This window comes from Cryptomeria japonica, chromosome 2 (assembly GCF_030272615.1).
Source record: "Cryptomeria japonica chromosome 2, Sugi_1.0, whole genome shotgun sequence".
Lineage (NCBI taxonomy): Eukaryota > Viridiplantae > Streptophyta > Pinopsida > Cupressales > Cupressaceae > Cryptomeria > Cryptomeria japonica.
The window spans coordinates 593,150,766-593,174,999 of record NC_081406.1 but is presented as its reverse complement, the minus strand read 5'-3'; the positions used below and the strand labels follow the sequence as shown (position 1 = coordinate 593,174,999).

At 38.0% G+C, this 24,234-nt stretch overlaps 1 protein-coding gene across 1 annotated transcript; it reads right to left on the bottom strand.

The window, feature by feature from the left end:
• Positions 1-2,965: 2,965 nt before the first annotated feature.
• Positions 2,966-9,608, bottom strand: LOC131051564 (GEM-like protein 1). The gene is made up of 4 exons (XM_057986138.2): positions 8,994-9,608; positions 7,055-7,156; positions 5,980-6,254; positions 2,966-3,467 (listed from the first exon to the last, which is right to left on the bottom strand). The coding sequence occupies exons 1-4, from the start codon at positions 9,334-9,336 to the stop codon at positions 3,258-3,260; spliced, it is 930 nt and encodes a 309-aa protein (XP_057842121.2). The 5' UTR covers positions 9,337-9,608; the 3' UTR covers positions 2,966-3,257.
• Between the last annotated feature and the right edge of the window lie 14,626 nt (positions 9,609-24,234).

Sequence of the window (24,234 nt, the reverse complement as noted above, 5' to 3'; positions counted from 1 at the left end):
AGGCCAAAAATGGTCTAAGTAAGTCATTTCGCCCTGGTCCTTGATTGAGGGACAGGAGCGATTTGACTTTAAACTTTAAAAATTTGCCATTTTGAGTCTCAAAAATCTTCTAAATCTTCAATTATTGTATCTCCTGGCGACCCTGCACAAGACAAATGAAGCAAGTCAATAACCCAGACGCATAAAACACCAATTTCGCCCTGGTCCCTGGCTGAGGGACAGGAGCGATTTTACCTCTATAGGCCAAAATATCAAGAATTTAGGCTCTCAGTCACTTCACAAGGCAAAATTAGGTTATCTCCAAGGCGAAGGATCAATTATCAAACTTTCCAAAATTTGGTCAAAAATTCAATTAAACAAAATTTCAAAATTCCATCATCAACACTTAGGCAAAATTTGGACTTGCTTTCAAAATTCCGACTGAATCTAGACAGATTCAGTTGACCCCTTGACAGATTCACCCTATTCCAAAATTGCAATCCATACGAGGATACTCAATAACCTTCAAAATTGACTGGACTGCGGCTTGAAAATATCAAAAAAAGAAACCCTAAGGCTTAGCCCTAGTCCAGACGACTCACTCACTTCCCAAAAACCCTAAAAAGCAGAGAGAAGAACAAGGCAAAACTGAGCAAAAAGAGGGGGTCCCCATTTTAATGGGGCGATGTGTGAAATGGTCACAACAGTTATGTGGAAATTGTCATTATATGGCTGCATATTTTCCAACAACTAATCTTTCAACATTAAGAGATCATCATGCAATGCCATAGACATCACTTTATTCAACATGAGTAACCACATGAACATGAAGTCACACATTTTGTTCAAACTATTGACCATTAGCATATCAACCCACCATAAGCATCAAATAAAGTTCTCTAAATAGGTGAATTCTCCATATTAAATGTTGAATCGACTTTTGTAAGCATGACTTATTGTTTCCTCCTATCCATCATGACAGGCCAAAGAAACATATTGCTTATTACTATTGTGTTGATCAATAAATGCATGTACATACTTTGAGTAGACATACAACACTAAAGCATAAAATTCATAATCAAACTATCAATTCCTCTCCCAACTTAAATTCTATAACCACAAATTTTTGATTCAATGCACTTTTTTGCCCATAAATTTGTTCCTTTGAGTTTTAATTTTAAATTTAGTCATGAACCTAAGCTAACCTCTTTCCAATTAGTTGTTGCATTTCAATTCCCACTTCTACTTTTGTTTTTATGTTAAGTATAGCTCATTTCATCATCTATCCTTAAAATCTAGCACCCAACATTCATCTATCATCGAAAGGGTTCCTTTGGCTCACTCTTGAAATTACTTGTGTTTATCATATAACATCACATTATATCGGCATATTCTTATCGCATGCATCTTTGATAATAAAAAAAAAAATTAAAACCTGAGGTTCATACTAAGCCTTTGCATTTTGTTTCAAGTTCAAAGTTACTCTTATAAGGACAATGCCAATGCATTTATTGCATGCTATCTTCCTCAGTTTTATCAAAAATTGTTGATTAGGATCTCGTCATGACAAGAAGATCCTCGCATAGAAAACTCGTAAAGGTGTTACTCGACATGTCAATCTTTATGATAGGCCCAAACACCAAGACCAATCTGTGTTTGCAAGTACAAAAGATCTGCAATTTGCAAATTGATTTTTGCAATGAAAATTCATTTCAACAAATCAAGTCCACTCCGTAGGCACAAATATTCATTTCATCCCTCATCCTTTTTAAGGTTTCAGATCTGCAATCCAGTTCAATTTTCTCTTCATAATAAAGGATAACAGAATATCCAAAATTCATGTTCTCTGAAAAATTATATCATCTATTCATTTCATACGCTAAAAATCAACCCAAGTTTTCACAAGATTTCAAAAAATTAAAATCACAATCAACTCATCTCTCATTCAATTCCAAAACCTAGATGGTAATCTTCTATCACAATAAGAACCATCTCATCTTCATCAACTTCAAGGTGTAGCTTTTGTCAATTTCATTTCATTTTTATATCCAATCTTGTGAATATACTTGTTGCTTTAATTGATTTGTTTAACTTAATATTTATGAAAGGTGGTGTTCTGTTGCAGCCATTTGCAGGTTTACATGATTCACACAATTCAATGGGATTTGACTTTAGCATTGTTTCCAAAATGGTTTCCTTCCATTCTTGTCTAGCAATAATTGTTTCTTTCAATTTTAAACACACTATTAAACCTCGACGTTACAAATCGTGTTGAATTTCCCCGCCCCACAAAAAAGAGAGAAATAATAAAAACAAATTAGAAATTCTTTGCTGTCAATAATTTTTTGAGTGATTTTATATGAAAATCATGCAGAGTGGCAAAAAGGAGTTTCTTTCTTCAAAAGGGCAGTGATTTTATATGATAGGCATCAAATCATAGGAGTTAGAATATTATGCAGTGGGGCAAAAACGGTTTTCTTTCTTCAAACGTGCTTTAATACGATGTTAATACCACTTTTGTTAGATTGCACGGGCTTTATGACTACTACTAAAAGTGGAGCTTTTGGTAAGAATGATATAGCAAACAAAGCACCCAAATGGCTTTATTTATGCTTTTAGAACTCTTATCACTTGTGAAGATTTTGGAGGTGACTCTTTGAAAACGATTAGACCATATTAGCTTCTTTGATTACATCATCTGCTTGCTTTTACATTCCAACTATCTCATGTGTTTCTAAACATTTAGATAAGTCAACTGATTTTAAAGATACTGGACTGCATGTGGATGTATTACAGTACCTTCAACATCAACCATAAGGTCAATTCGGGCCTAAAACTTGTTTGACCCTCTTTCCAAGTAACAACCAGATAATCAAAATCATGAAGAATCTACGAAAACAGCCAGAAAAGTATACCCAAGAAGATAAAGAATATCTTTCGCACGTCATATCAGATAAGCAGTTATTTCCAAACAAAGCACATGTAATGCTACTAATTTTCAACAATTAAACAAATTTCCTTGAATTCCTGGTACACTCTTTAGCTTATAGCAAGCAGACCGTATGCTAACAGTATAAATATTATGCATGGGAGGCAGTTCTTGAAAATATATTATTAGCTGCCAGTCTATTTTTCTCACAGGAGAGACAAAAAGATATGAACCAGCAGAAGTACGTCCACAAAGATATGCATTGAATTAACGAATATACATGAGATTTACCATGATAAACAAGAACACCCCAACATTGATCAACTATGATCAGAAACAAGTCATATAATTAAATAGTTTCAAATTGTCCACCAGATGATTGTGGGCCTTCCTTTGTCAATATTCCTTGCAGGTTCTTCACTGCTTTGTCATAGTTTACAAAACCCATGAACCAAAACTCGTGGTTATCAGTGGAAACGATCTGGATGTATTTCTCTAATGGTTTGGTCTTGTTTGATGAAGCATTAACAGCTTTCAGTTGATTTAGAGGTAAAACCACCTGTCCATAAGAAAAAGAAAAAGAGTCAAACCTTTTGCGTCTATGCATGTCAATTCATGCATAAGATAGTTAAATATGACAAAAGAGACAAAGGTAAAGGTTTCTTCTTTAACTGGCATTCTCTAATAAGATGGCCAATGAAAATAAGCATTGAGATCCATCTGTGAGTATCAGGAGAAATACATCTTGCAATAAGGTGATAGCAGAGATTTTCAGAGATTTGACCCACAATAACAAATAAAGGACACAGAAAAAAAGATAAAGGAGTCGACTAAGTTGCATTTCTTTCATGGACTATACTCTATAGCAACTAAAACGTATTATAGCATATCAATGCTCCATTTTTTGAAAGATCTCTCTGAGTAGGCAGGCTCTTGATTCTAATTTTTGAGATTTTCCATTCTTTGGTTGCATTAACTGCTTACCCGCATTTCTCTTCTCTTATTAATTTATGCCATCATCATTCTTGTACTGATTTACTGAAGGACGATATTTTAAGATTGGAAATAATGCTAAAACGTTACTTCACAGAATTTAAGAACATGAATTATATTACTCAAAATCCATGTTAAAAGGTGAACGACTAACCTGCAAGATTCAAAAGAGCAACAAAAAAAAGTTTAAACAAGATACTAACAAAGCTATTCCTAAGTGAAATGCATATGATTCTGTCACCTTATGGGGGTGCTACTTGTTGTGACGTTTTAACACATCACCCCATTGCAAATGGGGACCCCCTACTTTTTAGGCCCTCTCGGTCTTTTTGTTTTTTGTTGTTGGGTCTTTTCGCGCTAGTGTCTTCGGTCTCTATGCTTTGCAAATGTTTGGGGGTCAATTTGATCGTGCATGTCTGGTCTTCAGTGTCTCCTTGCATGACTCTACTAGGTTCCCCTATCTATGCAAAAGGGCTCACCCACCATGTCTTTCCATCTTGTGTTCTTTGATTTTGGGGAACATATAGGTACATTCTCATATTGGTCACTTCTCTATCTTCCACTGATTGAATAAGTGCACTACAAGTCCTATGCATGGTTGCAGTACTATGGTGCATCTGGTTCATGGTCTCAAATCTCCTTTAATTAACCCATTGAACCAGCAATCTTACACCACAGACGTTGCCACTTTACATTTCCAGTCCTCCCTAACTTGTATGGCTGAAAGTGGAGCAAATTTTGTGCTGTTAATGGTTTTTGGTTGTTGAAAACAAACAAAAATCATGCCTGTGGTGTTATGTGCATGCCCTTGGGAATCAAAGACAGATTTTCGAGCATAAAAAAGTTTTTGCTATTCTGGGCAGGTTTTTTTTACAAACACAACAGGTACATCTGGATATCCGTGGGATGGTCAAGGGACATCTCAGACATCCCCAGCAGTATTAGGGACATATAGATGTCCTAGTGACATATGACCTCTAATCTTGCCGTTTCATGAACGTGCCCCTGATTTGCAGGGTAACGATTTTCAGGGTACCTGAGCATCCCATGCCCCATTCCAAAGTCCAATGGTACAATGGGGGTATAGGAAAGCAGGTCTGGGGGGCAAGATTGCATCTCCATGTAATATAGATTATGACACATGTTGGACAATATCCAAATCCTAAAACCTGACAACCTCCATTAGATTTCTTCAATGTCATTGCTCTCCTTAAGCTATAACCGCTCCTGTTGTCATTTGCTTTCTTGCAAACTGGTCCATGTGTTCTGCTATTGTGATAGAGCTTCATCATAGATAACATTTAAGCTATGCCTAATCTCTCAACATCTGAGCTTCTTGTTTTAGGCTTTGCATCAGAATCTGAAAGCATTGCACTCCAAAGAATCTCCCATATAAATCCCAATAAAGAACATGTCACTTGAGTTTTTCCATCTGCAAAGTTTTCCTAAATTCCTTGAAATGCTCAATTACATTCACGAAGGTAAATTTTTCTTTAATATTTATTATTTAATCTCACTAAAAAATTTTGGCAATGATCTTATGATATGTTCTTCTAATTTTCTTAAGGTACCGTAGATTTTATACATAAAGCCGGTAATTCTTAAATAAAAAAACTGAAATTTTTGAAGAGAACTTTCAATTTCAATTAACAAATATATTTGCCAATTGGCAAAACTCAAACAATTCTCTGGGCTCTACCACTAAAGCATTCAGGCATATCGGGGAGCGTTGGGGGGGATCATCGAGAGACTTTAACGTATATGTGTAGTATATTTGTAAACATATATACATAAATATACATACACACACATGAACACCAACAGACTCTAATATAGGGACGAGCACCACATCCCTGTCCCTGCACCGGCATCTTGTGTTGACTATTTCCTTGTTCTCGGAGTCTGTATTTTCTGGGCGTAGGTGTGTTTTCCTTCCTTTATTCTTGCAACCCCGCACATTAAAAAGCTCAAGGAAAATGAAAAAAAAATTGTTGATTTATTATCATTTCTGTTAAAAAAACCAGTTTCATATTGCTGAGTTCAACTTAGAAATTTAAAAGCTAGTCAAGGGATCATACCTTGTAAAAACTCCATTCAGTCTTGTCTGTATTGACCTTATAAGAAAGGGGGTTGTCACTGCAGAAAGCAATCTTCACGTCGGTCAAATATAGTGTTCCTATGACAGGCCCAGCAGAGGTTGACAAGTAGCAAGCATATGTCTTCAGTAGTTTTTCTTCAGGGAGATTATCAAAGCTCTGACGGAAAATCTTTTCATAGCCTCCTTCTGTAAGCACTTTGGTCCCTTGAGCAATCCTCTCCATAGCTGTGTCAGCAAGACTGGGACCTGTTTTCACTGAAAGAAAAAATAAAGGAATGAAAGAGTCATTCGTTTGACTTTACACACAACAAGACAAAATCACAAGTTGTTTCGTGCACTAGCAACACCAATAACATCCAAATTTATTTATTTTCTTATAATTACACAAAATCACAGGGTGATTAATTTGATCAAAAAACTCATCATCACACAAGGATGGTTTGGAATTGATAATGACAACGCTATAAATTTCAGTTATTGTGTAGCATATTGAGATAGTTATTTCTTGCACCACTGGCTGAGATTAGTGCACTGAATTTGAGAACCATTCAGGCCCATTCGGCAACAGGGAAAACACGATCCTATACAAAAATGCATATTAGAACCAAGTTTGCTAACATTAACAATATATGACAGCCCAATAGATCTCTATCCAGGTTAGGTTTAGGCATTCCAAAACACATGGCTGCTCCTTGAGCGGTAGCAAATTGGAACCACTATGAAAGTAAAATAAGATACAGGACATGAAATATCACAATACTTTTCTATAATCCCAAAGCCTCAATGTTATCCTATATTTGAAATAAAAATGGCTATTTGCAATTATCTGTTATATAAAGGTTTCTTAGAGAGAAGAAAACATCAATCAGTTGTAAGAAAACATGCTTCCTATAATCAGTCCCCTCCACTGATAAAGATATTTAGTTTAGCACATCAAACATGATAACCATCCAGTCACTTATTGACTGTGCTCATTCTAGATAGCTAGTCATAACATATAAGAATTCATTCACAAAATTCAAGATAAAAAAAATGCGATTAAATGTAAGACTCACAATGCTGCCAAACATTTCCAGCTATCTCCCCTGTCATTTTTGTGGCCTCCCCTACCTTCTTCCCCCATTTGCCTAAAGTATCACGAACTGAATCCACGGAACCTGAATTCAAAAACAAATTAAAAAGTTAACTTAAAGCCGGTTAAATCCAGAATGCTAAGCCTTAAAATTGAAAGTAATATATTCCTTTAATACAAAAGCAATGAGTTTTTCAAATTGTCTTGATGATTATAAAGACATATTAGTGTTTAGAAATATTTCCTATTCAAGAACATTTAATGAGACATACTAAATAATTCCCTACATTGAATATGTGTGACAGTTATGTATTTGCAGTGGCATAAGAACGGGCAGGCATCACCAGAACGGAGAAAAACAAAACAAAAAACAATTTCCAAATAAGCAGTCTGCCCCAGTGGCACATCCCCAGTGAAAATCCAGCAACACTGGGACAGGGACAGCAGAAAGGGAACAAAACATTCCCTCATTGTCCCTCTGAGTGCCAGCTGCAAAGGGAGCCAATAACCCTACAGTGCAGAGGATCTCTTTGGGGATACTCCCCTTTGTAGGCAGCATCCGGGGACTTTTCTAGGTATTTTACAGAAAAATATCCACTTCAAATGAGCACACTCCAAAAACAGCAAAAACAATCATCATGCAGACACCCAATATTGGATTTGATGAATACCAATATCAGGTATGCTCTGCGCAAACAAACAAGAAAGCCACATACATATTCTTCATCATAAATGTAAACATACTCGAGTACCACGAATTATTGAAAACCTTAGCTGAACAAGTTATATCAACAATATACAAACAATCACCCCAAAACAAATTTAAAACATTATGAAAAAAGAAACAATATCACACAGGAAAATTCTGATATGCCATGATTAAAACAAAGCCTGCCTCTTAAATACTACTATTCACATACAAAATCAGAGGTGAGGGAAAACTATTCGTATGAGCCCTTAAACAATATCTTGTCTGCAAAAAAAGTAACCTAAACCCTTGTTCAAGGCAGCCTATGTTAGAATTTGTTGTAATAAGGCAGCTCTGTACTTGGTTTTGTTTTTTTAATGGCAATATCATTTTTTTTAACTTCATGTAATCTCGGGCATAAACTATATTGTTTATTTTTTTTACCTGGACATAATGACAACTTTAAAAGCTTAAGATCAAACCTGTACACAAGACTACCAAAGTATGTCTGATTATTCAAAAGAATGTTTCTAAGTTCGTTAAGCTTTAAATTAATGGCACACAGGTATTACAAAAATTTTGTCTTTGTTGTCTTGACTTAAGATTTCATAGGATATTTTATGATTGCAAAAGTCTGACTAATCAAACCTCCTATGTTAGAATTTGTTGTAATAAGGCAGCTCTGTACTTGGTTTTTTTTTTTTAATGGCAATATCATTGTTTTTGAACTTCATGTAATCTTGGGCATATAGACTATATTGTTTATTTTTTTAACCTGGACATAAAAACAACTTTAAAAGCTTAAGATCAAACCTGTACACAAGACTACCGAAGTATGTCTAATTATTCAAAAGATTGTTTCGAAGTTCGTTAAGCTTTAAATTAATGGTACACAGGTATTAAAGAAATTTTGTATTTGTTGTCTTGATTAAGATTTCATAGGATAATTATGATTGCAAATGTCTGACTAATCAAACCTAGAGAAAAGAAAGATATTTAACATTTTACAGTAAAAAACATCAAGCTTTACTGATCCAGAAATGAAAACCTTGCCCAACATAGCATTACAGTGGACAAGCTAATTGAAAATTGCTCCAATAGGTTGAAATTGCATAACCTAGCATTTTCATAGAATATAATGAACTGCAAACAAACGAGTTCCTATCCTGTGCTACCCAGCCAACAAAGGAAATCCATTAATTAAGCAAAGCTCAGGACAAAATAGAAAACATACTCTTAGACGCAGCAGGTGCGGGCGCGGTGGCCACATAGGGATTGTTCTGTGGAAGGGTGCTGAGTTGATCCTGTTGGGGATGAGGTTGAGGAGTAGAAGAAAGATGATCCCCCGCAACCCAAGTGGCAGCCTGCTGATTGACGGGATGGGAGTTTGGATTTGAAGGTGATCCCATCATGGAAGTTCCGCCGCGGGGACTCACTCCAACTCCCACTCCCTCTTCATCTTCCACGTTCAATTTGGGATAGGGCGCATAGTCCTCGCTGTGCCCTCCCGAAAGCGGCACCTGCACATATGATCCATGCTCTTCATGCTCCTCCTTTTTCTTACTGCTCTGATCCATGCTCTTCCTGCTCTTCCTTTCCCCGAATAATCTCTGCAAATACTTTACTGAATGTGATCACTCGGCACCCTGCGCCTTTAAACAATCTGTAACGGTAATTTGTGTGGGATTTGTAATCTTTGCCTCCCTTTTTGAATTGGGTACCTAATTCCGGCCGCCCCCTATTATACAGAAGGAACAGGCGTGTTTCTGAATCAGAGTCGGTGCCTTCACCGCGAGGTTACCGTTACGCGGAATGAATGACTGGATAAACGCTTCTACTTTACTATATATGTTTTTTTATTCTCTTCAAGAGAGAGCTGGCAACTGCCTATTTTGTTTTTGCTCTGATATTTTGATTAGCTAGAAGATTCAATGGAGGGTCCATTCATTATTCGGCTGGCAATAAAGTCTCTATGATAAGTTCATTATTATTAATAAATAATTAGGTTGCATTGAAAGAATAATTTGGTCGGTGGGAAAATTTGATTGGTGATTTGTTGTACATATTTTGTTTATTATTAATCTCACCTTAAGGTCTAATGAGTATGTTGATAGGGAAGGAGGGGTTGATAAGTTTTTAAGAATACATTTTTATCTCATTAATTAGTTGATAATCTTTTTAGAAGATGGGAAAGTAGTGTTGCTTTAAGTCTTTTCATATAAGAAATGGAAGTAATGACATTTTTGAAGTTATTGATTAAGGGGTGAGATTAGGAGAGAGGATCCACTAGTTGAACATCCTAACTCTTTGCTTCTCAACATCTATGCGGAAATTTCCAATCACTTCTTATTTTTAACAAGTGGCAAGATTCCTAATTATAACTAAGGTTTCAGAGCCACGTCATCAAATATGATGCCACATTAGCATGATTGTTGTCAAGGTGTCAAAAAAGGCCCAAAAGAAAAGTCAAACTAATACTTGCACACTAAGTCATGTTTTATTGGTGCATTGATGTGGCATCACATGATTTGTTGTTCTTTTAGGCCTAAGGAATACATTTCATTCAATTATGGACGTAAAATAATTGTTACATGTTTATATATTAAATAGTAAATTCAAGTTTCCTTCTTAAGTATGATTGTATGTCAATTTACCTCAACTTGCCGAGTGGTTATGCATGCTTGTTTATCTCGCTTACTATGTGTTGCGATGGGTGTTCTTTTAAAATAATAGACTACTTGTATGTGACCCAAAAAATGTAATGATATTTTTGTTGACAAGAATTTCTACATTTTTGACTCATCAATTTTTATTGATCGATGTAATTTTTTCAAATCTTTGAACTTCAAATGTCATTGGAAAATAAATATATGAAATCAAATGACTTTATCTAATTCTCATGAGTTAAATGAAAGGTTAATAAAAACATAGTTTTATTTGTTTTATATTTTTCATAAGATATTTTAATTCACTTGTGCAAGATTTTTTCATTGAGTCATAAATAATTCCTTTTATAATAAATTTCATATTGTATGTCTAAAAAAATTAAGTTCCAAAAATTGTGTCTAATGTAGAAATTTGTTATTTAGGCATCCATATCCACACACAAATCCCAATGCCCCAATCAAGCTTAGTTAAGTAGCAACAAATTAGAAACTACCACTACCAAACATGGATGCTCTAGTAATTTTATCTTGCATCTTCCATAGTTATTCCATGACTTTCTCCAAGTCCGCAACTAACTCCCTCTCATCATGCTCTTTCCTTTTCATAACTCTTACACACCTTATAGGTTGTTACAATTACAATTAGCAACTTTCATGACACTGAGTTGTATACGAGTTTGTTAAAATATAATGTCACTTCAAATGGGGTGCCCCAAATATATGGGTGAAAATAATTAAATAAATACTTCAAACATTAGAATATTGCAAGATGTATGGCACCTATACAACATTCAGACCATTTGTCCTTATGTTTGGACTTGTTTTGATTAGTGTCCTAAATATAATTGTAGACACATTAAATCTACTCCTACTTCTCCCCATCAATTTCCTACGAATCAATTAAATAATTCATGCATTCATTCATTTGTCCAATGACCCACAAACTAAGTAATCCCCATCACAAATTAATAAATTCAACTAACTTAATCAATCAAATTTATAAATTTGATTAATTTCTAAACTAATTAATTCAACCAATGTGTTGTAACAATTGATGTCGTTCACATCCCTAATATTAATTAATTAAATCCACTTAATTAATTAACCTTAATTCAGAATTCCTCTAATTAATTGGTTAAATAATGCATTAGGCTAATAATCAACCTTTCATATTTTCTTATAGTTTGCAATTCTAACTCAACCCACTAAAAGGCAAAAAAAAAACTATATATCTACCTCAACACTTAGTTTCAAATCCAAGGAGCAATCTAGGCCCTTCATATTCACACATGACTTCTCAACCCACTTGTCCCCACTCATTGCTCATGTATTTGTGAGTATTCAACATGGAAAAAAATTCCAAATTCAAATCTCCACCTTCCAGTTACCTCCTTCAGCTCTTCCTACTTTCATGTGTCCCATTCCATAGTACATTTTTAAAAAATCACATTTCATCAACCATATCTCATCTCCTCTTGTCACTTTTCAAGAGGGTGGGATAGCACATCCATGTAAAGTAATCTTAGTCCTCGATTACATCCTTCAATCTCCACCCTCCATGTCTAATTTAGGTGAGTACGGGCACCATAAGAAGTTGATTCCACATTGAGCAAAAGTTTCAACCTTAGAAAAATGTCGAAAAAAATGAGTACTCATTTTGTAAATAACAGGTGTTCGGTATGCTTCAGGATCAATCGAGGAAAAAAGAAATGGGTACTCATTTAAAAAAAAAAAAAATGGGTACTTATTTTTGTTAAAAAAAATGGGTACTCATTTTTGTTAAAACAAGTATCCATTATTTGAAAAGTGGTACCTGTAGTCACATAAATCTGTCCATTTTAATTAAATGAATATTTTGTATTTATTTGATTAAAAATCCACTAGCCATCAATTAATTAAATTAATATTTAATTAATTCATCCCCAAACATTCTTCTATTAATTAAATAAATTATTCAATTTATTTTAATTAATTCATTAAATCAAATTCCCATCAATTAAATAAATAAAATCAATTTATTTAATTAAATCCCCCTTTTCCTCTTTTAAATAAATTAACATTTATTTAAATCATTTTAAAACCCCCCCACTTGCATTTTCCTACAAATGCAACTTGCACACATTTTGAAATAAATGAATTTTTATTTTAAATAAAATCCTATTTTCCCTCACCCACCAAATCCACTTGCAAAATCTAATCCCCTTCTAGATTCTTCTAACCCCTTCCTAATTAGCCTAATCCATCCCCTAAATATTGTCACATTCATAAGCAAAATGGAGTCACTTCTCAAAGCCTAAAAGTCTTGGATAACCATTGAAGGTTTTCAACCTTCAACCACCAAAAACCCCAAAGTCTTTGAAAACCATTAAAGGCTTCCAACTTTCAACCACTTAATCCACAAAGTCTCCAATAACCATTAATGGTTAATTCAACTCTCCCACATGGTTAAAACATTTGTTTTGACTCAACCTCTACCCAACCCAAGGGTCTCATCAAGCCTTCAATGCTTTGACCATGATTATCTCTTAATCATTTGCACAAAGGTTTATCCTTGGATTAACTCCTAATCCAGTGGGTAATCCTAATTTAGGCTTGACTCTTAGCCTTTAGATAACCATGAGGTCTTCTCAGGCCTTTAATGCCTCCAACCTCTTCTCTCAACCCAATCTTATGTTGACACTTGTCACCATTTCATTGGTGCCAATTGTGCACATGGATCCTCAACTTTCAAGCTTGACCCTTGATTAAACCTTTCAATCTTGGCCATCCATTGCTACATTTTTCCTATAAATAGAGCCCATTCCTTCATAATCCAGATCCTGAAAACTTGTATGCATTTAGACTATAGACATTTTAGAGAGCATTTTAGCATAAACAATCTAAATCTTGTCTTTTTGGTAAAATACTTCATTTTAGCATTAAAATAGCTTTTTATTTCACATTTAGAGCTATTCCATAAATCTCAATCCTCCATAAGCATCCATAGTGCAAAAAGCTGCTGAGAGCTACACTATTTTGGAACTTGGAGAGGAGAGGAACAAGGGAGAAGAAGCTAGGAGTATGTTAGGAGGTATTTGGAGATGCCTCATCATGTTTGCTTTGATAGTTAAATATGCTTGCATGCTTATAGTCTCTCTCTTGGTATGCCTTTTTAGATTAGTTTTCGATTGATTAACGCTAACTTTTTGTGTGTTTTGTGTTGATTGATCTTGGACTAATCTTGTGCCATTTAGGAGGGCATCATTTGGTGAACCCGACGTGAATCGAACACGCAACCTTCTGATCTTCATTTTTGAAATTAACATTTTTTCTTGTTGAAATTGCCACACAGGTCGCGCTTTGGCGCTATTGAACGCGTTTTAGCGCTATTGAAAAATTTCTTTTAGCGCTATTGACCCTAAAGTAGCGCTATTGAAAATGTTTCAGCGCTATTAACCACATTCCAGCGCTATTGTCACCGTTTCAGCGCTATTGACTCCATTCTAGCGCTTTTGTATTCTCGGGATTTTCTTTTATTTAAGCGCTACTGTGTAAATTAGCGCTTCTGCTCACGCAGACTAGCGCTTTCGTATTAATTAGCGCTTCTGTAAAAACACAGAATAGCGCTATTGCGACAGAGTGTCGCCCAAAGGGACTTGTAACCGAAAAAAATCAAAAATTAGGCTTGTGGAAGCCCCCCCTGTGAGCATTAATTTTCTTAACTTGTTTCTTTTCTTTGTGCAGGTTAACAACACAACAAAAATCACAAAAAAATTTCATTTAGTGCTTAAAAAGAACTTAAAAACACAAAAAAAGAGTTTTTCATTGTTTTCTAGTTAGGCCTCATTTTTATTTGGTGCTTAAAATCAACAAAACAAACTTTCTTTCTTGCATCAATTGGGACTTAAAAATCACAATCCACACTTCAAAATTTTGGTGCAGTAAAAAGAACAATCCACTTGTCTTCATTTTTGGCAAAAACAAATTTTCCTTCATGCAATCGTGTTTTTCATTAAGTTGACCAGGACTTTCAACTTCTAGATTACAAAAACATATTGCTTTGAAGTTAAAATGAACACCATGGCTGTTGGAGCAACATCTCCAAATAGTTAGAACACATTTGCAAATGCTGGATTAAAAGGAACAAGTGTTTTACGTGTTTGGCACGCTTGTGCACAAAAAGTCAGTCGAGTGGTCCTACTTCTAACACACACTATCCTCTCCCTTGGCTCTCGTGGTCCTAGGTGCAAGAGAAAAGTGTTAGTAACGCTCAAAATTTTATCTTTTTAAGAGAGGCCTGCCAAGGGATCGATACTCTTGGGAACGACCTTGAGCGGTAAATCCTTCGAGCCGCTATAGAAATCAGGTGAGAGCGAAAGCTGTAGCCTTGGGTATAGCTGTTCCTACAGTGTAACTGGCCGAAAGGACAAATGGGCCCCACCACCAGTTACAAGGCTCTTAAGTGAGTCACTGCAGAATGAACTTATGTCCAAAGCCATCGAACATGACTAAACACTTTTAAGTAGTAGCCCACCTGTTCTATTGATTGAGGATATTTGAGGTATAATTTAGTGCAAGAGCATAGAAGGTTTTGCTCCCAAGATACTCACCATACATATTTCCTTGAGTAGAAACATAGCTTTTTGAAAAGTCACTTGTGGCTTGATAAAAGTGGTGACTCCCCCATCATAGGGATCATCTATTTGTTATGCTCGTGCAAGACTTAATATATCACATCCTTACCTGCCACGGCGGGATTCATAAGGTATGTAGTACCAAAGTCGAAGAAATATCAAGATGTGGGCTAAATTTATCACAACTGGCCATTTGACCATAGGGATAAAGAGTGTTTGAAGTGTGTTCGTTTTACAGACCTAGAGCAAATTGAGCCGACTTCAAGCTTTGGAATTACACCTTAAAATACATCTAAGGGAAGGGTCAAAAACAAGTCCAAGGATTGGGTTGATCTAGACCCATACTCATTTGTGCCTTTGAGGCTACAATCTTGTGTTTGTGTGCTTGCTTTGTTTTCTTGTCAAAGAAAAATCAGAAAATCAATCCCAAAAACAAAGTACTCATCCAACATCTGTCAACACAACCAAAAATACCAAAAACAAAGTGCAAACAAACAAAGAGTCAAAAAAATTTATGACCATTCTTCACATCTTGCGAAAGAAGAAGTGTCATCAGAGTATCACCTTGAAAAAGAGACCATTAAGCTCAAAAGCTTTAATCAAAAGGAGGAAATTCTTCTATCTCAATAGACAAATCTTTGTCTCACATAGAGTCTTTCTACATCGCATGCGTCTATACCTTCAAGGTAAAACAAACGAGTTTGATTCAGAATCATTGAACTGCAGAGCTTTTATGCAATATAGAGCTCTGAGTTATCACAAAAATCAAGGAGGAAAGATTAACCCCAAATTCTTCCCAAATATTTGTATCACCTACAACACAGCTCGAGAAGTGCCACCAACACCCGAAAGGGAAGAGATAGAGTTTGTCCCATTTGTGACACAGAGTTTTTATTGAAAGTTGACAACATTTTCATCCATCATCCCACTCATACATCATCACTTCATCATCAATCCATCCCAACTCTCAAAACATTAAGAGGTTCTTGTCCCAAGATTCCTTTTTAGATATTGCTTGAAATCAAACACATCACATCACTTTTTTAGATTGTTTCTACATCTAGGATAAGCTCATCCTAAGAGACACATCTACGCAGGTTAAAACTAGTTCATGAGTGAATCCTCTCATTGCTAGGTAGTCAAAATCTGTAACACATCTCAGATTTCTCTACACCTTATCACATCCAAAATCATCAAAACAAGCAAGCAATTCAACGAAGGAATTTCGGTTACATATACCTTAAAGTGCTAGAGATCCCCATACAATACAAATCACCAACCAATCAATATTTCATTTCATCAATAACTCATCATCATCTTCAATCAACTTCAAAAATAAATTTGCAAACAAAATGGCTCAAACCCGATCACGATCAAGGCAGCGAGAAATAGAAATTGAGGAAGAAGAGGACAACCTCAATGAATTTCAAGAAGCACTTGGAGGAACTGGGAATGATGAAAACCCAAGTACACCCACTCCTTCAACAATCGAAAGGGTTCAGCATAACCCTCATTTTAACAGATTATTCGATGAAATACTAAGGAGCAATGCGGATGCTCACTTTTTAAGACTCGCTCAAGAAGGAGCCAAACTCCCCTCAGACTTTGATCTTGCCCAATTAAGACAAGCATCAGAAAGACAAAGTCGCCATGAGGAGGAAAGGCGTAGAGATCACATCAGATATAACATCCCTCGAGGTAACCCACCACCTCCTCCTCCAAATGAAATAGAGATGTTGCGGCAACAAGTTGAGAATCTCGCCCAACAACTTCATAGTGGTGTTAAGACCAATCAATTCTCACTCAACGACATCTGTCCCTATCCGTTTGATAGGAATCTTTATATGCCACCCTTTCCACGTGGGTTCGAAACACCCAAATTTGAAAAATATAGAGGAAAGGGAGATCCCCGCGATCATGTCCGAGAATTTCATTCCGCTTGTCTTGAAGTGGCTTATGAGGACACATACCTAATGCGCCTTTTTCCCCAAAGCTTGGGAGGAACAACCACATCATGGTTTTCTCGACTACCAGGTGGCATTAGAACATTTGAGGAACTCATCCAGAAGTTCCTATCTCATTACTCTTATAATATTGAACGCGACATCACCATGGCTGATCTATGCAACACCAAACAAAAACCAGGTGAATTATTCTCAGTATTCCTGCAACGATGGCGTCAAATGTCTAGCAGACGTTCTCTTCAGTTACCTGAACGAGAACTAGTGGAAATTTTTATTTCCAACTTAAATGAAGAAATGGAATTTCACCTGGATGTCAAAGACACCGATTCTTTTAACGATATGATCACCAAGGGTATAAAATGTGAGCGGGCACTCATCAAAAAAGGACTCATCAAAATCTTTAATGAACCCAAAGATGGTCCTCGCCCACGCTTCAATAGCGATAAACCGAACTTCTGGAACAAGAATAAGAATATCGTCAATGATGGGGTTGTGGATGCTCGGACTGTCCAAAATGCACAACCTGTGGTTCGGTTTGCAGGACAAAATCCTCCACCTCAAAATAACACAAATGTCCTTCCTAATCAAGGTCGCATCACATCTCAAGATGAACCAAGACCTCGTCCACAAAAACAAAAATGTACATACACTCCCTTAGGGGAACCCATTGAAACAGTGTTGCGACAACTCCTTTCTCAGAATTTGATCACTCTACCTAAGCTATCCAACTATGAGCCTCAGGTCAAACCAGCATGGTGGAGAGATACTGAACATTGTGAGTTCCATCAAGGAAGAGGACATAAGACAAGTAATTGTCATCGATTGAAAGATCTCATTCAAGATCTTATTGATCGAGGAGAAATTGAGATTGAAGGACATGATCCAAAAATGACAAATAATGATCATTTAATGTTTAAAAATCCACTTCCATCACAAGATCAAAGGGGTCCTTCCACTTCCCGGCGAGGCATTGATACCACTGATTATACGCAGGCTGCGTATAACTACACTGTAAATCACCTGTATGATGCCAGTGAACAAATTGCAACCATAACCTTCAAAAATCCCACCTCAAATTGCAATGTTGTTACACGTCGTGGCAAGGTCACCATCAAGGTAGCTCCACAAGGCACCACCTCCGTCCCAAAGCAGTACAATCTTGTGGAACACTTAGATAAAACCCCTGCACTTATATCCATCTTGGAACTTTTGCGTCTGTCACCCTCTCATAAAACAATCTTGGATCAAGCACTCCAAGAGGCGTCAGTCCCTGCAAACCTGAACACGGACCAATTTCAAGCCATGGTTGGAAATCTAAAGTCCTCACCTTGTCTCACTTTTTCCGAAAGTGACAACTCTTCCTTCCAGCAACCTCATAACGCCTCACTCCACATTGAAGGCTTTGTCAACCAACACAGGATCAAGCGAGTCTTGATTGATAATGGAGCAGGCCTAAACATTTGCACACTACAGTTGGTCACAGCATTGGGCTATGCAGTAGAATCAGTGGATCCTCGCAAGAAGATCACCATCAAGGCCTATGATGATGCAAAGCGTTCATCCAAAGGAGCCGTGGTCCTACCAATCCGAGTGGGCCCCGTGGTAAAACACATCATTTGTCAGGTTCTGGACCTTCCTCTGCCATATAATCTATTATTAGGGAGACCTTGGATACATGCCATGCAAGCCGTTCCATCTACCTACCATCAATGTATCAAGTTCCCACATAATGGTACAGAGATCACAATCCTGGGCGATGCAAATCCCTTTGCATTTTGCCATAATATCAGCCATCAACCAGAGATTACTGTTCCTAATAATCGGGAAGCCATTTCCTCTACATCATATATAAGTCCCGCCTCTCTTGCCAGTTCAAACACTCCTATACCCAAGCAAGAAAAGCTTAAGATGAAAGTCGCAGAGGAAGGTCCTGGAGAATACAACTTGAGTCAGCTCTTTTGTGTGGGACAAATGCCCATTTCTCCTAGAACACATGGTAAACCCCAGCAGTTACTCCAGCAACCACTGATCACGCCCGCATGTGCTTTGACGCCTTTCATTCTTGGAAAGAGTCAAGAGGAAGAAACACAAGATGAGGACCTAGCAAACTGGATCTATAAAGATCCCATCACCACTGACATACCGCGAGTTACACTTCCTACGGAACAATATGGCAAAGGCCTCCTCATTATGCAAAGAATGGGATATGATGGTCAGAGTGCTTTGGGATACTGCAAACAAGGACAACATGAACCTCTGCTACCAGAATTCAAGCCCAAAGGTAATACAGGCCTAGGTTTTGAAAAAGAAGTCCTTCCTAAACTCAGATTCAAAGGAAAACCTAGCAAACCATATTGCCCACCTACTACAAAGAGGACACCTTTTATAATCAAAGCACCATCAAGCACTATCCCCACTGCCCCATCAAGACTCACAACCCCACCGCAACCATCACCAGTGCCAAACATCCCACCAATCGAATCAGTAATCCCATCCGCGGCAGCCATCCCATCAATAACACCAATAGTAGCAGCAACTACATTGGAACCCGCAGCAACATCTATGGCGCCAGTAGTTCTAGCAGAAGCCACTGAGTCACCATTACCAATACTTCCAGTAACAAATCCTTTAAACCCCATCACGGTTCCTGCAGCATCGATCACCACAAAAGTACATAAACCAATCACGCCTGCAGTATTTAACTCCAAAGACATCCCAGTATGGTATAGCAATCGAATGCTGGAAAGTGATTCAGAGACCGACTCACATGAGTGGGAATTCGATTCAGTGCAACTTAATACTTCAGATGAGGAAGACACATCACCACCTCCACCCCGCAAAGACATCCCTGTTTACGGAGAAGCACAGATAAAGACCACTTGGGTTCCTGAGCTGGAAACATCTTCCACAGACCCTACGTCTCATCCTACGCCTGATTCTGACAGGGAAAGTACCATCAACGACCTTCACCACACTGTCTTAACCCTCATTGATACATCTCCCGCACTTAACTTAATCGATGAAGTAATGCCCATTATCCACCCTGAACTCATTGAATGGAACCAACCAAATCCCCCATGTCTTGACCTCTTCCAGAACGATGAGGCTATCATTGACTTTTTGGAATTAAGGGATAATCTACCAAGCGGGGATCACAAAGCTGGATTCGCCATTGAACTTAATAGCGCAGCATACTTCGGGGCAGATGCCAAACCCTTCAGCTGCAAAAATATAACATTAAAACATGGATCTTCCAGTGAAAACCACACTGTGGCACTGTTTGATCCAACAAAAGTAAAAAGAAAGAGCGTATCCAATGGTGAAAACCTCTCAGAGGCACTTGAGGATGAAGGGTTTGACATTCTCCCTGCTAGTACACAACAGGAACGATCGACGATTCTCATTGAGGAGACTAAAGAATACAATGTAGGGACTCCTGAAAACCCTCATATCATACATCTGGCATCTCTTCTCACTCCAGAGGAACAGCCTCAATTTATAGAGTTCTTCCAACAGCGTCAGATCAACTTTGCATGGTCATATGCAGACATGCCTGGGCTTGACCCTGATTTAGTCATGCATCATCTCACAGTAGCAAAAGGAGCCAAACCTGTCAGGCAGAAGCTTCGTAAGATGCATCCTCAGATTGCCGTGCTAGTCAAAACAGAACTCAAGAAACTCCTGGATGTTGGTTTCATTAGACCAATTGATTATGCAGAATGGATCTCCAACATTGTACCAGTTGGCAAACCAAAAGGGGGCATCCGCATTTGTACAGACTTCAGAGATCTGAATAAGGCATGTCCTAAGGATGACTTCCCTCTACCAAATATCGACATCATAGTAGATTTGACAGCAGGACATGCCATGCTTTCACTCATGGATGGCTTTTCGGGATACAATCAAATAAAGATCGCACCAGAGGACCAACATAAGACAGCCTTCACATGTCCATGGGGCACATACTGCTGGAATGTAATGCCTTTTGGTCTAAAGAATGCAGGAGCGACCTATCAAAGAGCAATGACCACCATCTTCCATGACATGATGCATACTATAATGGAAGATTATGTGGATGATTTACTAGCAAAATCACTTACTAGAGAAGGACATCTTCACATCTTAGATAAAATCTTTGATAGACTGGAACAGTACCATGTTCGACTCAACCCAAAGAAATGTGTCTTCGGAATGACCTCCGGGAAGCTTCTAGGATACATTGTCTCAAGCAAAGGTATTGAGGTCGATCCAGCAAAGGTAAAAGCTATCATGGACATGCCACCACCAAGGAATATCAGTCAGCTAAGGACACTACAAGGACGGCTTCAATCCATCCGAAGATTCATTGCACAATTGGCTGATAAGTGTCACCCATTTACACATTTGCTACACAAGAACATCCGCTTTCAGTGGGATGCTCGATGCCAGCAAGCATTTCAGACACTTAAAGACTATCTCATGAATCCACCATTGTTGATGCCACCAGATCCAAGTAGACCATTGTTACTCTATATCTCGGCAACAAGTACATCATTGGGTGTACTACTGGCACAACATAATGCAGAAGGCAAAGAATGTGCTATATACTACATCTCTCGCACACTGGTTGGCTATGAACTCAATTACACACCTATTGAGCGAGCTTGCCTAGCAGTAATCTTGGCAGCCACTAAACTGAGGCACTATCTGTTAACACACAAGGTGCAACTCATTGCAAAGATTGATCCACTCAAATATTTACTTAACAAAGCAGCATTGACAGGTCGCTTAGCTAAATGGGTAATGATTCTAAGTGAATTCGACATCGAGTATGTGGACCGTAAAGCTATCAAAGGTCAAGTTATTGCAGATCAGTTGGCTGATGCACCTCTCATAGGCGATCATCCTCTCATTTCCAATTTTCCAGATGAAGAGATATTCATGATTACAACAGCACAGCCATGGAAACTATATTTTGATGGTTCATACACTAGGCACGGCTCGGGGGCAGGCATTCTGTTTATCACACCTCAAGGTGATAGCATCCCGAAGTCTTACAGGCTCACATTTCCATGCACAAACAACATAGCAGAGTATGAGGCCTTGATCACAGGACTCAGATTAGCCATACAATGGAAATTAAAAGAATTGCAAGTATATGGCGATTCCCAACTAGTCATTCGACAAGCAACAGATGAGTATCAGACCAAAGATGATAAACTCATGCCATACAAGCAAATGGTGGACAATCTAAAGACATCATTTACTATTATCACTTTTGAGCAGATACCAAGAGATCAGAATCGAGCTGCTGATGCCATGGCTACTATCGCATCTCTCTTAGATCTTCCACAGAATTCAATACGCTATGAGTTCTTGGTAGAACAGCTTTGGATTCCCGCTTATGATATCCCCGAATCTGAAATGATATGTTGCCTTGTTGGTTCTGAATCCCCATGGTATGGTGAGTTCTACACCTATCTCCGCGATCACACCCTTCCTCCCAACCAATCAAATAACCAACGTAAAACCTTCATTCGCCAAACTGCTCGATATACCATTATTGCCGAAACCCTATACCGACGTAGTCTTGATGGTACTCTCCTTCGATGTCTGGAACAAGATGAGATAACAAAGGCTTTGGAAGAGGTACATGAAGGAATTTGCGGGACTCACTCAAGCGGTCCATCACTAGCCAAGAAGATCATGCGAGCTGGATACTATTGGCCATCTATGGAAAAGGATTCCTACTACTTTGTCAGGAAATGCAAGAAATGTCAAGTTCATGGCGACCTGATACATGCACCAGCACAGGAACTACAACCAATCACAACACCATGGCCTTTTTGTCAATGGGGCCTTGACCTTGTGGGTAAAATCCATCCATCTTCATCCAATGGCCATAAATTCATTATTACCGCCACCGAATATTTCACCAAGTGGATCGAAGCTGTTCCACTTACCCAAGTCACCGGAAAGCAGATCGCCTCATTTATCCTCAACTACATCATCTGCCGGTATGGCGTGCCCATGTCCATTGTCACAGATAACGGTCTTCCTTTCAAAAATCAGGATGTCCGTGAGCTTTGTGAGAAATTTCATATCCAACACCGCTTTTCCACTCCCTATTACCCACAAGGCAATGGTCAGGCCGAAGCATCCAATAAAAACATATTGAGAATCCTAAAGAAGACAGTCAATGATGCCGGTCGTGATTGGCATGTTCAATTGAATCCAGCGCTATGGGCATATCGAACTAGCATTCGGACCCCTACAGGTGCAACTCCTTATTCATTGGTCTATGGTGCTGAAGCTATCCTACCTATTGAGGTCGAGATACCATCCTTACGGGTTTCATTGCACAATCTCATCGATGATGAAGCATACAGAGTATCTCGTCTTCAGGACTTAGAGTTACTAGATGAGAAGCGACAAGCTGCATACAATCACCTCAAAGCCTATCAGCAGCGCATAAGTAGAAGCTACAATCACCGAGTTAGATCTCGTACATTTGAGGTAGGTGATCTTGTTCTTCGAGAAAATCCTCGCAACCAACCAAACAGAGAACATCAAGGCAAGTTTGAATCAAACTGGTTGGGCCCATATGTTGTCACTGCTGTATTCGGGTCCGGGGCATATCAGTTGGCTACATCAGACGGAGAACCGCTCGCAGATCCAATCAATAGCATGCACCTCAAACGGTTTTATACCTAAGGTGTACAAGGCATCAGGCTCCCCTGCATATCAGAAAATACCAAAAACATTCAGAAAAATGTCCTAAAGAAAATACCAAAAACATTCAGAAAAATGTCCTAAAGAAAATACAAAAACATTCAAAAAAGTAAAGAAAAATCATGCATCCAAACGGTGAACAACCACTCCGGTGGCACCTTGGGTAAGTGCGATGGTGAAAACCTGGCAAACAGGCACCACTCGTAAAGGCAATAGCTCCAGTATCTTTCAGGCTCGTTGCGATCACATTCATACACACACCCATCCATCCATCCCAACCATGGCTCGTTATTTGATCTGCAATTAAGAAAGTACTCCATGCGTCTAGCATCCCACCTTTTCATAGTTAGGTCTACAAACTGGGGGCAATACCCTTACCCTCGTGATGGAAGTGGATTCTACATTGTCTTATATATCATTACGCTCTTCATTCAGGCAATCATCAGAAAATACCAAAAACATTCAAAAATGACTCACAAAATCCAAAAACATTCAAAAAACTATTACACAAAATCCAAAAA